At 48.9% G+C, this 15,700-nt stretch overlaps 1 protein-coding gene across 1 annotated transcript in view; it reads left to right on the forward strand.

The window, feature by feature from the left end:
• Positions 1-445: 445 nt before the first annotated feature.
• The window catches only part of EXT1 (exostosin glycosyltransferase 1), a 287,113-nt gene continuing 271,858 nt past the window's right edge, over positions 446-15,700 (forward strand). The window contains exon 1 of the mRNA XM_063924477.1: positions 446-2,358. Coding sequence (XP_063780547.1) covers positions 1,388-2,358 — 971 coding nt within the window. The 5' untranslated portion in view covers positions 446-1,387. The remainder of the gene's footprint in view (positions 2,359-15,700) is intronic.

Below are 15,700 nucleotides of genomic sequence, written 5' to 3' on the forward strand. Positions count from 1 at the left end.
TACAGTATACTCCGTATCACATGGAAACACATACACATTATTTATTACTATTTTTGCCATCAGTATGTTTTTGGGATAAACCCAGAGCATGCACAGGGAACACATGCAAACACGGGGAGAACATACAAACTCCACGCAGACAGGGATTAACCTGGGTGCGGTCAGCAGTGCTAACCACAAGTCTCTCTGCTGTAGAACTACAAGTTCCAGCAGCCACAGGAACCAGAGAGAGGAGTACTGGGCCTTGTAGTTCCACTCCAGCTGCAGAGAGGACGGTGCCCTGCTGCATGCACCGCGGGAGAGCCTGCCAGGCCTGCAGCAACGGGAGAGAGCCATGAGCCGGCCACCACCAGCTGCCCCCCAGTCCCCTCTCCCGGTGCTGGGCAGTGCTCTGCCGGAGGGGCCGGGTCCTGGCCGGGCGCAGCGGAAGCCCCTCCCGCCCCGGATCTGACGCACACCCAATGGGAGAGCAGGCTGCGTGGATAGATGAGGTCACAGCTGCCGTGCGGGGAATGGAATGTGTGTGAGACTAGTGTGAGAGCGATCGGGACCGGGGGAAGCTCAGAGCCCGGCCGGCCCCGACCCTGCAGCGTACACGCCGCTGCCGGCCCCGACCTCCTTCCCCAACGTTCCATCCTAGAACCCTGAGGATCCCCAACGTTCCACACAGCCAGCTCCCAACCGCCGCCGCCGCTGCCAACGTTCCATTATAGAACGCTGAGGATCCCAACGTTCCATCGCGGAATCCTGAGCAGCCCGCCTGAGCAGCCCGCCCCCAGGAGACTGAGCCCCGGCGGGCACCCGGAGCCGGCATGCAGAGCCATGCAGGGATTTGTCAGGCTCCCGGGCTCCGGCACGGATATGTAAAAGCCCTGTGAGCCGGTGTCCTGGGGGGGTGGGGGGGATCCGTCCTGCTGTACGTTCCCTCCGAGCTGGTCTCCCCTGGCCGGGAAAGTTGCCGGAGTGCGGCCGATGAGGGATTCGGGCAGCCCGGCGCCTCCCTGCTGCAGCTGATCGCCAGGATCCCCGTGGCCGGATAGCGATCGGGACAAAGCGGCCGCCTCGTCCCTTTAAATCTGCGGGTCCCTTTAAATCCCGACCTGCCCTCTCTCCCCGATCTTCCCTCCCCGCTCCCGAGCTCTCCCCGCATCTTCCCTCTCCTCTCCCCGCACCTTCCCTCTCCTCTCCCCGGCTCACGATGAAAGACAGGCGGGGAGAAAGTTGTTAGACCCGTCGCCCCCATGCGCTGGAGCAGCCCGCGGAATCCGCAGAAGGAGGGAGCCGAGCGTTTGACCTGGTCCCGGGCAGGCGGCAGATGGCGGAGCGGAGCTGAAAGCGGCCACCACCGGGGCACTTTCCCTCCAGCACCCAGATCCAGACCGGACACATGCAGGCCAAACAACGCTACTTCACCCTGCTCTCCGCCGGCGCCTGCCTCGTCCTGCTCTTCTACCTCGGGGGGCTGCAGCTGAGCGCGTCGCGGAGCCGCAGGGAGAGGGGCGCGGAGCACAGGCGCAATGGGCCGCCGCCTAGGGGCGCCTCCGTGGGGGAGCAGCCGTGGCCCCGCTTCCCGGACGCCCTGCTGCCCTTCATCCCCTGGGAGCAGGCCGAGAGCGAGGACTACAACGGCCAGGGCTCCCCCAGACAGAAGAGGGACGCCAACTCCAGCGTCTACAAGGGCAAGAGGTGCCGCATGGAGTCCTGCTTCGACTTCTCCCTGTGCAAGAGGAATGGCTTCAAGGTGTACACTTACCCCCAGCAGAAGGGCGACAAGATCTCCGAGAGCTACCAGAACATCCTATCGGCCATCGAGGGCTCCAGGTACTACACCTCCGACCCCAGCCAGGCCTGCCTCTTCATCCTCAGCCTGGACACCCTAGACCGGGACCAGCTGTCCCCCCAGTACGTGCACAACCTCAAGTCCAAAGTCCAGAACTTGCACCTGTGGAACAACGGTAGGAACCATTTAATTTTTAATTTATACTCCGGGACCTGGCCGGACTACACCGAAGACGTGGGCTTCGACATTGGCCAGGCCATGTTGGCCAAGGCCAGCATCAGCGCGGACAACTTTCGCCCCAACTTTGACGTCTCCATCCCTCTGTTTTCTAAGGATCATCCCAGGACAGGGGGGGAGAAGGGGTTCCTGAGATTTAACACTATCCCTCCTATTAGGAAGTACATGTTGGTATTCAAAGGGAAACGATACCTGACGGGTATAGGGTCCGACACCAGGAATGCCTTATATCACGTACACAATGGGGAGGACGTAGTCCTCCTGACCACCTGCAAGCATGGCAAAGACTGGCAGAAGCATAAGGACGCCCGCTGCGACAGGGACAACACCGAGTATGAGAAGTAAGTGGTTATTGGTGAGCACAGCGTGACGGCATATGCTGCCGCTATATATGTAAATGTGAATAATAACTATGAGTAAATGGGTGCCCTCCCCTCCCTGCTCCTGGTACCCACCCCTCCCTGCTCCTGGTACAGATGTCGGGTACAGTATCCTGTGTACGTATCTGCCGGCTTAACCAGAGACTTGCATTGATTTTAATGTGTATGTTTCCATTGATTTTGTGATTGGACACCACAGGGCTTCTTGCCTTTTTGTTGTGAAGTGTGTATTGATATGGACTGTCAAGGAGCAGTTCATCTCTAAAAGTGTTTCTAGTTACCAGGGGTAGATCGTGTGTAGGTAGGGGGGTGGGGAAGAGGGGCCGATCGGTGCCTTGAACAGTATACAATTACATCCTTGCACTTATTGGGCTGGAGCGTTAGTCCCTTAGAATTCATATTCGGGGTTTAAATCCTTTGGCTCTTTTATTCTAAATCCCCTTTTCAGCCCAAATGTCCCTTCGCTAATAACGGTTCTACAAAATAAGCTTTCGCTTGCGGCTGCCGCAAATGAAGCGCAATTGACCGCTTTTGGTGCTGCGGATGCCAGTCTGTGTCCGGTTAGATGTATATACTGCAAGTGGAACACTTGTTATGATGGGGCTATGTCTGTAGCTTTTACACCCGATGGGTAACTGCTGCCTTTAATAAATAACCCCGGCTGTAACTTATATTGGGAAGCTGCCTTTGGTTGTACGGTGGCGATATACCGTTCCTACTTATTGCTCACCAATCAGATAGACCCTGTTCAGAATTCCTCTGTACGGCTGTAAGTTGTTGTACGCGGTGATGGTTTGTGACATGAATACACTTTAGCGCTGGTGTACTGTGCAGTGTTATGATACACATCCTGTAATGCACACTGGGATTAAACCTGGGAAGCAGCGGTATAAAAGTCACCTGCTTATCTCCAGGCTTTCAGATCTCCGGCGCTTCAAAGGTCAGCCTGACATCTCGGAATACCTGCGTTTTTTTTTTTTTGCCCATTTATGAAAACACCCCTTGTTTCCCCAGCTAGCTTTCTTGGCGTTGATGTCCTTTGTGCACGAAGCCCAGAGCATGCGTTGCAAGCGGACTGGGAGATAAAGGAGTTCCCATTCCTCTTCTGCTATTCCTGTGCCGAGAATTTTGCATGTTACGGTTACTGCAAACAGCTGTTTCCAAATTGAACAGTTCTCTCTGCTTGTGCTCGCCGTACAGATCTATATTGTAGTCTACAAGGATATTGACTCCATCATCCATAGTCATAAATACTCTACACAAACCTCAAGGTCTGCAATCTGCTTTAATTGATCAAACACATTAGTTGCACTGATAATGCAGGCATTAAACATAAATAAAACCTTCCCTCTGGAAGCCGGTTAAGGTAATTGTGCCATTTCCTGTAATGCCGAGAATGTGCCGGGGAGGGGGAGGCGTTCTCCGGTGCTTGCAAAGTCCTCACACCTGTGTGCTAGTATTGCAGTCATTTGAATATTGCCAGGCAATAAAGTACTTGGCGTAGAAGGTGACGGCTCTTTGATGTTCCCTGAGTTAATATGTAGTCGGCAAGTAGATCTTTGGAATCCCTTTTATGATCTGAGTGTTGACGTTTTTCAGTATATAATATTGTTACTTTGTTTCATCGTAGTCAGAGAAAAATAGATATATTTATTTATGAAATGCATGCTCGGGGCTGGAGGGGTTAAAACTGCAGACTTGGTCATAATTAAAACTCTCATTTCCATACCATATTGTACGGTGTCCCCAGGGTGCCCTCACTCTGGATCTATCTGACAAAGGACTTGGGAATTGGTGCTGTACCACACAGATGTGACAACAGCCAGGTATACCCAACGGGAGGGAAAGGGATTTTATAAAGATCGGTTCCTGTGACAAGAAGCAGGTATCTTCACAGAGGTGCACATTAACCACTTTGATGTAGAATACAAGCCTGGGCGCATTGCATCAGCAGTAGGGCTGAGCAGATGCGACCTGGCTGTGTGCTTTCAGTATTTTACAGGCTGGGGCTGTCACTTATATTTTATCCTGGCCTAGGTGCAAAACAGATTTTCATATTTGCTAATTTCAGAATGACTTATAATATCAGGATATAATTTCTATCTAATCTCCGCTAATATCCTAAATGACACTATTGATGATGTCAACATTATCCAATTTCTGACATTAGCCGTAATCTGTTTACTGTTTCTGCTTTCTTTACACCACCGTTGTTATTCATTTTCCTCACTTCTTTTGGTGCTTCCTAACTGTTATACGAGTGGTAGACAGAGGAGCGTAGGGATGATGTAAGTGCAGCCTACAGCCAATCAGTGAGCAGCAGGGGCAGGTAAGATACCAACCAGGTACATCTTCCATTTTCTGGCTGGTATCCACTCAAAACTCCTGTAGGTTATAAGCTCGTACTGGCAGGGCCCTCTGCCCTTTGACACCCCTACATAATCATGTTGACTGCACATGGTAATTATGTGTATGTGAATTTATATGCTGTCTGTACTTATGCATCTTGTCCGTTTTCCACTTATACAGCGATACAGAACCCTTATAGTGCATTATAAATTAACAATAATTGCATGCTAGTGAGAATATATGCTACACGTTACAGAAGTCAAAATGACAGAGTGCACAAAGAGTGGGGAAGTTAATATTTTCTAAATGAGCAGAGTTGGAACATCGGGGGTGGGAGGAGTAGCTAGTTCAGCCATCTGCGGCCCAACTTTTGTATCCTCTGGCAAATGTGTTTTTTATTTAAGTAAGTCACCTAATGACAGTCCCATTTAGATTGTTGGGCCATTCTAGCTTGTGTATGCGGCAGGATATCTTGCGTATGGTACGGCCTGGCACTCTATAGCGCCACATTTTAAACCTGCCCCGGGGGGAACTGATCGGAGATCTGGACCCCGGGGGGAACTGATCGGAGAGAGCACTTTCTATGATCAAGTTGGTTTGAGGTGAGCGGTGGCTTATTAATTCTCAGAGGGGAACTGATATTTTATTATCTGTTGCGCTCTGAGAGCGAATGCAGAGTAATGGTGAGGTGGTGGGTCGGGCAGAGGGGTTAATAATGAAGGCATGAGGTTGTTGGAGAGAGTAAAAGGTAGGATGACAGGTTACTTTGGAGAGAGGAATATAAATGCAACAGGGTGGGCTTAATTACGCAGCACTGAGGCTAACGACAACTGAGGATGGAGTGACGATTGATTAGCGGAAGTAGGTTTAATTAGAATTAGGGTTATAAAATAGTGATGAAGGCCTCATCTTAATAGGGGGGACTATGAAGAGCATATGCTGAGGAGTGGGGACAACGGCTGAGGAATGGGTTTCTGGACGTAGAGGATGGGATATAGGCCTAGATAAGAAGGTTTTTGTACGACTCCTACATTTTTATATATCGTCCTGTCCAGCTTCCCGGCCATGTGACCACATAAGTGTTAACATCGTAGTTAGTAGCAACTAGCGTTTATTCAGTGCGGACTTGTCCCAAGTCATTTGCCGACAGACTTCATCTCTGCCAGCGATTTGAAACGTCCATCTGGTTGACTGCTGCCAGCGACGGTAGGGTTATGTTTTCCATGGAAGCTGGTTTATCTCCCAAACCAGTGTGTGTGGTTGGCGCTTCCTGGCGGAGCCCTCTCTCATTGAGCTGCACAGCTGCGGGTCTGTATCTGGGTTGCACAATACGTTTCAGCAGGAGCCGTATCTGTCCCAGGCCAGAGAAAGTGAGACGGCTTTTATTTTAGGACGGGGTTTTGTGAAGGAATGCGCTTGTTGGGAACCTAAACCTCAGAGGTCATCGAGGTCCTTTGGTCACCCCAGCAGCTGAGCACAAGTCCAAACACTGTTTTATTTTATTTTTCCCTTATTCATGGCGGCATTGAGTCGAGACACTCGCCTGTCCTCCTCCTAGTCTGACTGACTTGTGCCACAAGGTAGTGCCTGAGCTATGGCTGGTGTCAGCACTCCTGCGTCTGTCTGTGACCCCGTTCCCACCCCTGGTCCACCCTCTCCAGTACTGGTGACCTTAGGCAAGTCAATCTGCTCCCCTGTGCTCCAGGCACCAAATGGGACTGTAAGCTCCATTGCAAGTGAAATTGCGCCTGAAGATGTCTTTGTACAGTGTTGTATACAATGATATGCACTATAGTAATGATGATGGAGAGAGCGCTGTCTGGGCAGCAATCTATTATAACGGTGGTGTGCTGTTCTGATGGTGCTTCCGGCTCTCGGCCCAGCAGGTGAGCCGCCGTGATCTAGCCTGTAGCAGTGACACGTTTGCAGTTTTGATTGAAAAATGAGGTAAAGTGGTACACGGTCCGTGGCCTGCTGCTCATTTTTAGTGGATTCACATGTAGCGCCACGTCAGTCATATCCTATTCGCTGCAGGGCTTTTCTCTATTTGGCTTAAAATAGAAGCTGCAGATACATCCACATATATCTAGCCTCTAAGCCAGGGATGCGGAACCTACGGCCCTCCAGCTGTTGTTGAACTACACAACCCAGCATGCCCTGCAACAGTTTTAGCATGGCCAAATAGCAAAACTGTAGCAAGGCATGCTGGTATGTGTAGTTCAACAACAGCTGGAGGGCCAAAGGTTCCCCACCCCTGCTCTAAGCCATACAGCGCGAGGTGACTGAGCCGTCAGGTCCTGTGCAACTCTGCCAGCGGGCATCCAAAAATGCATCATAGTCGCAACGCAATGCGACTACTTTAGGAGACATGAGGAGACCGCGCTGATTCGTTTGATATGACTCTTGTATGTTGTGTCATAAAAAAAAAAAAAAATTCCCGACACGAGGAAATTCTCACGTGACCTGGCGTGTCAATAGGGGGTGTCTGGCGTGACTGCGGCAAAGATGTACGAGGACATATCTGTATAATAAAATAAACTACTTTTTTTTTTTTTTTTTTTGCTGTTAATTTAATTTAGCTTTGGTGTAATTAAACACTTTCTATTATTTATGCCGCAAGTAATGAATTTGTCAGAATTTTTTATTTTTGGTTTGTTTAAAAGCAGTATAAATCCCTGAGAGATAAAGTACCAACCAATCAGCTCCTATCTCCACTTTATCACTCTCTCCAAGGCTTAGCACATCTATCCCAAAGTATTACTTACCCATTTTGCTACAGACAAGCTTTTACACATCTTGAGGGCTATGCATTAATGGGATTTCATATATATAAAAATTAGAACGCAGTCATTTGAGTTGCTGCAACGTCATTGGCCCTGCCGCAGTATAACTTCAGGCAGCAGTCCTGCAGGGCAGGTATGCAAGTCTGTCATTCACACTCTGCCTGCTTACCTAGGTAAGCTCCGTCCAACATGGCAGCCTGCTGCACAGTAGTGTGTGCTGGACATGCTTCCTTAAGGGTGAACACTGCAGTTATCTCATATTATTGTGCTTGGTAGTGAGATATTGTGTGTGTGTGTGTGTGTGTGTGTGTGTATATATAATATATATGTTAATATGTGTGTGTTTGTGTGTCTCGGTACTGTTCGGCTGTATTAGAGGGCTGAGACTCTATATGTGAACCGTGTGACTTGCAGAAGAAGAGGTTCTTGCAGAATTGCGTTGATATAGAGGACAGTCTGATTGTGTAAAATACCAGTTACAAACCCCGCAGCGGTAGGCTGACAAGTCTCGCTGTGTTATTTTGGCATTGTAAACAGCCTATACTTGTTATACATTTTAATTTTATTCTTCCTTGTTGTACCTATTATGTTTCTCTATTCGCACAGTGAAGTATGGTACCTGATATCTGGAACGTTTGGGGACTGAAGGTTTTCTGGGTAATTCAGGGGGCTGCGGCTATACTAAATTATACATGAGTTACCCTGGCCTTTCCCCTTGCAGCTGACATACCCTTCCTCATTAGCGTTGGTCAGATGACCTCGCCATCACGCAGAACTGATTTTCATGTCTTCTGTAATAACCTGTATAGCTTTGTGGAAGGAATGCCAAACCGGAGACAGTCCAGTCGCAAATTGGAAGACCATACGCAACAGAGTGTAATAATGCACTTATAGAGACAGTCGCCCCTATTGCCTGTTTTAGGATGCTGATCGAGATCACAGAAGTCCATTTTAACTTACGGCTGTCTACAAGACACCAGGGTCAAAGGTCACTTTTAAGACCACCCGCCAAGACTTTGTGGGGATTGGGATTAACTTAATTCCTCCTCCTCTTTAACAAAACCTATTGTTTTCTAAATACCACCGGAGAGTATCTTAATTATGGCTGTAGACCCTCCTGATGCGTCATTGTGTCTGTTATACATTGGGTAAGGCTGGACCAGCCGGGTTGTAGCTCTGCATTGGGTAACAGTGAATAAAAGTTGTTGCAAGTATTACTTAGTGTACTGAAGATGATTGGGGGAGGGGGGGAAGTGGGGGTGGGGGTCAATGACCCCCCCCTCCCCTCTGTGTTTATGCTAGAAGTCTTGTCAACTTTACAGTGTTCCTACGTAAATGTATTTCCTATGCTGTGCCGTCAAATGATTACGGAGACGCGCACCAATCAGGGAGCGCCGCTTTACAAGTTCAGCCACTAATTTAATTTGATTGGGGTCATGAACAGCACTGTAGCCGCAGCAACATAACTATTCTTTATCTGATTGGCTTCTTTCAAGGCTGCTGTTTAACGTTCAGACTGCTTTTGGAATTCCGACACTCAATTTATTTAATTTGATTTAATTTGAATCGAGTCTTTCTTTAATTACTGAGGTTAGGGAAAAAAAAAAGTCCTCTTTCCCGTGAACCGTATCAATAGTATTTATTGTTTTTTTGAAATTTAAATTGAAACATTTTCAGAACCCACGTGACGTGACTTTCCTGAAGGAGCTGTACTCGTATATTTTATATACCACTGTGGTTTTTGGGAAAGCCAATATATTAATGATAGAGAGGGGGGGGGGGGTCAGATTGAGTGCATGCGGGAAATAAAATACCTTCATTTATTATTATTTTTTTAAATTATTTCAAATAAATTCAGTATATGGGTGAAAATTAGTTAGCCGTGGGACTGGCTATGGACTTTTAGCTCCCTGGTTAAGTGTCTGGAGCTATTCCGTTGTATCCCGCTATAAGCGCAATAACCCGCAGCAAGATAACACATTAATTCTGGATTAAATGCCCCGTGTTACGCAATTACAGCACGTAATAATCCCCAGGGAGTGCACTTAAAGAAACTTTAAGAAATCTGGATGAAGTGCACACGGGCAGTAATTGAATAGCTCGGGGCCCGGCTGCTAAAATCCTGCGGCTAGTTGAATTCTTCTAAAAATGAAAAGGGGAGGAAATTATAATTAAGCCACTATTATTATTTGTTTAATCCACTGAATTTTAACATCTAGCTCAGCGACTTTAAAGGGGTAATTCGGGTCAAAGTAATCTGCCGTCCCGGTATTGCAGCGATGCCCGGCTGAGCACAGATCATCCGTTTACGGAAGTGCCGACATGGCATGTTTTCTTTCTTACCTTATTGGGGTGCGAGGGGAAAAAACTGCACTACCAGCTGGCCTGATGTGCCGGGGAGGTAAGCGCGCGTTCAGCTGTATTTCTAGATCGGTTAGTAAAGCCCGCCAGCCCGTACATGTCCGAGGCCGTTAGAGTGCGCACATTGATAAAATGTCTGTTCTGCTGTGTGCACTTCTCAAAATATTTTATACTGATTACGCGTCTGCATAGGGATGGATTGGGGAGAAACGCCAGCCATTGTCATGGCAACCTCCTAACCGAATATATTGGAGTTCTCTACCTCATCTTTGAGTAGAGTAACTGGGCAGCGTGCAGCATCCTCGGCCAGTAATGTCGGCAGCCGCAGCCGGCGTACTGCAGCCTTTCTCCAGGCCAGCTTTCAATACGGCGTGTGAAATAAAACAATATATATTTCTCTATCGTCCTAGTGGATGCTGGGGTTCCTGAAAGGACCATGGGGAATAGCGGCTCCGCAGGAGACAGGGCACAAAAAGTAAAGCTTTTTCCGATCAGGTGGTGTGCACTGGCTCCTCCCCCTATGACCCTCCTCCAGACTCCAGTTAGATTTTTGTGCCCGGCCGAGAAGGGTGCAATCTAGGTGGCTCTCCTAAAGAGCTGCTTAGAAAAAGTTTAGCTAGGTTTTTTATTTTACAGTGATTCCTGCTGGCAACAGGATCACTGCAGCGAGGGACTGAGGGGAGAAGGAGTCAACTCACCTGCGTGCAGGATGGATTGGCTTCTTGGCTACTGGACATCAAGCTCCAGAGGGACGATCACAGGTACAGCCTGGATGGTCACCGGAGCCACGCCGCCGGCCCCCTTGCAGATGCTGAAGACAGAAGAGGTCCAGAATCGGCGGCTGAAGACTCCTGCAGTCTTCAAAAGGTAGCGCACAGCACTGCAGCTGTGCGCCATTTTCCTCTCAGCACACTTCACACGGCAGTCACTGAGGGTGCAGGGCGCTGGGAGGGGGGCGCCCTGGGAGGCAAAATGATTACCTATAAAGGCTAAAAATACCTCACATATAGCCCTAGAGGCTATATGGAGATATTTAACCCCTGCCTAATTTTTCTAAATAGCGGGAGACGAGCCCGCCAGAAAAGGGGCGGGGCCTATCTCCTCAGCACACGGCGCCATTTCCTCTCACAGCTCCGCTGGTCAGGACGGCTCCCAAGTCTCTCCCCTGCACTGCACTACAGAAACAGGGTAAAACAGAGAGGGGGGGGCACATTTATGGCGATATTTTGATATAACAAAGCAGCTATAAGGGAGCACTTAGTATAAGGCTATCCCTGACATATATATAGCGCTTTTGGTGTGTGCTGGCAAACTCTCCCTCTGTCTCCCCAAAGGGCTAGTGGGTCCTGTCTTCGTTAGGAGCATTCCCTGTGTGTCTGCTGTGTGTCGGTACGTGTGTGTCGACATGTATGAGGACGATATTGGTGTGGAGGCGGAGCAATTGCCAAATATGAGGATGTCACCCCCTAGGGAGTCGACACCGGAATGGATGCCTTTATTTATGGAACTACGGGATAGTGTCAACACGCTAAAGCAGTCGTTTGACGACATGAGGCGGCCGGACAATCAATTAGTGCCTGTCCAGGCGACTCAAACACCGTCAGGGGCTGTGAAACGCCCTTTGCCTCAGTCGGTCGACACAGACCCAGACACAGGCGATGACTCCAGTGGTGACGGTGACGAATCAACCGTATTTTCCAGTAGGGCCACACGTTATATGATTTTGGCAATGAAGGAGGCGTTACATTTAGCTGATACTACAGGTACCACTAAACAGGGTATTATGTGGGGTATGAAAAAACTACCTATAGTTTTTCCTGAATCAGAAGAATTAAATGACGTGTGTAATGAAGCGTGGGTTGCCCCTGATAAAAAGCTGATAATTTCAAAGAAATTATTGGCATTATACCCTTTCCCGCCAGAGGTTAGGGAGCGCTGGGAAACACCTCCTAGGGTGGACAAGGCGCTAACACGCTTATCGAAACAAGTGGCGTTACCCTCTCCTGAGACGGCCGCACTTAAAGATCCATCAGATAGGAGGATGGAAAATATCCAAAAAAGTATATACACACATGCAGGTGTTATACTACGACCAGCTGTAGCGACTGCCTGGATGGGCAGTGCTGGGGTAGTTTGGTCAGAGTCCCTGATTGGAAATATTGATACCCTGGACAGGGACAATATTTTACTGTCGTTAGAACAAATAAAGGATGCATTTCTTTATATGCGTGATGCACAGAGGGATATCTGCACACTGGCATCACGGGTAAGTGCTATGTCCATTTCGGCCAGAAGAGCTTTATGGACGCGACAGTGGACAGGCGATGCGGATTCAAAACGGCATATGGAAGTTTTGCCGTATAAAGGGGAGGAGTTATTTGGAGTCGGTCTATCAGATTTGGTGGCCACGGCTACAGCCGGGAAATCCACCTTTCTACCTCAAGTCACTCCCCCACAGAAAAAGGCACCGACTTTTCAACCGCAGCCCTTTCGTTCCTTTAAAAATAAGAGAGCAAAGGGCTATTCATATCTGCCACGAGGCAAAGGTCGAGGGAAGAGACAGCAACACGCAGCTCCTTCCCAGGAACAGAAGCCCTCCCCGGCTTCTACAAAAGCCTCAGCATGACGCTGGGGCTTCTCAAGCGGACTCGGGGACGGTGGGCGGTCGTCTCAAAAATTACAGCGCGCAGTGGGCTCACTCGCAGGTAGATCCCTGGATCCTGCAGATAATATCTCAAGGGTACAGGTTGGAATTAGAGACGGATCCACCTCGCCGTTTCCTGAAGTCTGCTTTACCAACGTCCCCCTCCGAAAGGGAGACGGTTTTGGAAGCCATTCACAAGCTGTACTCTCAGCAGGTGATAGTCAAGGTACCTCTTCTACAACAAGGGAAGGGGTATTATTCCACTCTTTTTGTGGTACCGAAGCCGGATGGCTCGGTAAGGCCTATTCTAAATCTGAAGTCCTTGAACCTGTACATAAAGAAGTTCAAGTTCAAAATGGAGTCACTCAGAGCAGTGATAGCGAACCTGGAAGAGGGGGACTTTATGGTATCCTTGGACATCAAGGATGCGTATCTCCACGTTCCAATTTACCCCTCACACCAGGGGTACCTCAGGTTCGTTGTACAAAACTGTCACTATCAGTTTCAGACGCTGCCGTTCGGATTGTCCACGGCACCTCGGATCTTTACAAAGGTAATGGCCGAGATGATGATTCTTCTTCGAAGAAAAGGCGTATTAATTATCCCATACTTGGACGATCTCCTAATAAGGGCGAGGTCCAGAGAACAGCTAGAGATGGGATTAGCACTGTCTCAAGAAGTGCTAAAACAGCACGGGTGGATTCTGAATATTCCAAAATCCCAGTTAATGCCGACAACTCGTCTGCTGTTCCTAGGGATGATTCTGGACACGGTTCAGAAAAAGGTTTTTCTCCCGGAGGAAAAAGCCAAGGAGTTATCCGAGCTTGTCAGGAACCTCCTAAAACCAGGAAAGGTGTCTGTACATCAATGCACAAGAGTCCTGGGAAAAATGGTGGCTTCTTACGAAGCAATTCCATTCGGCAGATTCCACGCAAGAATTTTCCAAAGGGATCTGTTGGACAAATGGTCAGGGTCGCATCTTCAGATGCACCTACGGATAACCCTGTCTCCAAGGACAAGGGTGTCTCTTCTGTGGTGGTTGCAGAGTCCTCATCTATTGGAGGGCCGCAGATTCGGCATACAGGATTGGATCCTGGTGACCACGGACGCCAGCCTGAGAGGCTGGGGAGCAGTCACACAAGGAAGAAACTTCCAGGGAGTATGGACGAGCCTGGAAACGTCTCTTCACATAAACATTCTGGAACTAAGAGCAATATACAATGCTCTAAGCCAGGCAGAACCTCTGCTTCAGGGAAAACCGGTGTTGATCCAGTCGGACAACATCACGGCAGTCGCCCATGTGAACAGACAGGGCGGCACAAGAAGCAGGAGTGCAATGGCAGAAGCTGCAAGGATTCTTCGCTGGGCAGAGAATCATGTGATAGCACTGTCAGCAGTGTTCATCCCGGGAGTGGACAACTGGGAAGCAGACTTCCTCAGCAGACACGATCTTCACCCGGGAGAGTGGGGACTTCATCCAGAAGTCTTCCACATGCTGGTAACCCGTTGGGAAAGACCAATGGTGGACATGATGGCGTCTCGCCTCAACAAAAAACTGGACAGGTATTGCGCCAGGTCAAGAGATCCGCAGGCAATAGCTGTGGACGCGCTGGTAACGCCTTGGGTGTACCAGTCGGTGTATGTGTTTCCTCCTCTGCCTCTCATACCAAAAGTATTGAGAATTATACGGCAAAGAGGCGTAAGAACGATACTAGTGGTTCCGGATTGGCCAAGAAGGACTTGGTACCCGGAACTTCAAGAGATGATCACGGAAGATCCGTGGCCTCTACCTCTAAGGAGGGACTTGCTTCAGCAGGGTCCCTGTCTGTTTCAAGACTTACCGCGGCTGCGTTTGACGGCATGGCGGTTGAACGCCGGATCCTAATGGAAAAAGGCATGCCGGAAGAAGTCATTCCTACTTTGATTAAAGCAAGGAAAGAAGTAACCGTGCAACATTATCACCGAATTTGGCGAAGATATGTTGCGTGGTGCGAAGATCGGAGTGCTCCGACGGAGGAATTTCAACTGGGTCGATTCCTACATTTCCTGCAATCAGGATTGTCTATGGGTCTCAAATTGGGATCTATTAAGGTTCAAATTTCGGCCCTGTCGATTTTCTTTCAAAAAGAATTGGCTTCAGTCCCTGAAGTCCAGACCTTTGTTAAGGGAGTGCTGCATATACAGCCCCCTGTGGTGCCTCCAGTGGCACCGTGGGATCTCAATGTAGTTTTGGATTTTCTAAAATCTCATTGGTTTGAACCACTAAATAAGGTGGATTTGAAATATCTCACTTGGAAAGTGACCATGCTTCTAGCCCTGGCTTCTGCCAGGAGAGTGTCAGAATTGGCAGCTTTATCTTACAAAAGCCCATATCTGATTTTCCATTCGGACAGGGCAGAACTGCGGACTCGTCCGCATTTTCTCCCTAAGGTGGTGTCAGCATTTCATCTGAACCAGCCTATTGTAGTGCCTGCGGCTACAAGTGACTTGGAGGACTCCAAGTTACTGGACGTTGTCAGAGCATTAAAAATATATATTGCAAGAACAGCTGGAGTCAGAAAATCTGACTCGTTGTTTATATTGTATGCACCCAACAAGATGGGTGCTCCTGCGTCTAAGCAGACGATTGCTCGTTGGATCTGTAGCACAATCCAACTGGCACATTCTGTGGCAGGCCTGCCACAGCCTAAATCTGTAAAGGCCCACTCCACAAGGAAGGTGGGCTCATCTTGGGCGGCTGCCCGAGGGGTCTCGGCATTACAACTTTGCCGAGCAGCTACGTGGTCAGGGGAGAACAAGTTTGTAAAATTTTACAAATTTGATACTCTGGCTAAGGAGGACCTGGAGTTCTCTCATTCGGTGCTGCAGAGTCATCCGCACTCTCCCGCCCGTTTGGGAGCTTTGGTATAATCCCCATGGTCCTTTCAGGAACCCCAGCATCCACTAGGACGATAGAGAAAATAAGATTTTACTTACCGATAAATCTATTTCTCGGAGTCCGTAGTGGATGCTGGGCGCCCATCCCAAGTGCGGATTATCTGCATAAATTGTACATAGTTATTGTTAACTTATTCGGGTTATTGTTGTAGGAAGCCATCTTTCAGAGGCTCCGCTGTTATCATACTGTTAACTGGGTTTAGATCACAAGTTGTACGGTGTGATTGGT

The sequence above is a fragment of the Pseudophryne corroboree genome, chromosome 5 (genome assembly GCF_028390025.1).
Source record: "Pseudophryne corroboree isolate aPseCor3 chromosome 5, aPseCor3.hap2, whole genome shotgun sequence".
Taxonomy (NCBI): Eukaryota; Metazoa; Chordata; class Amphibia; order Anura; family Myobatrachidae; genus Pseudophryne; species Pseudophryne corroboree.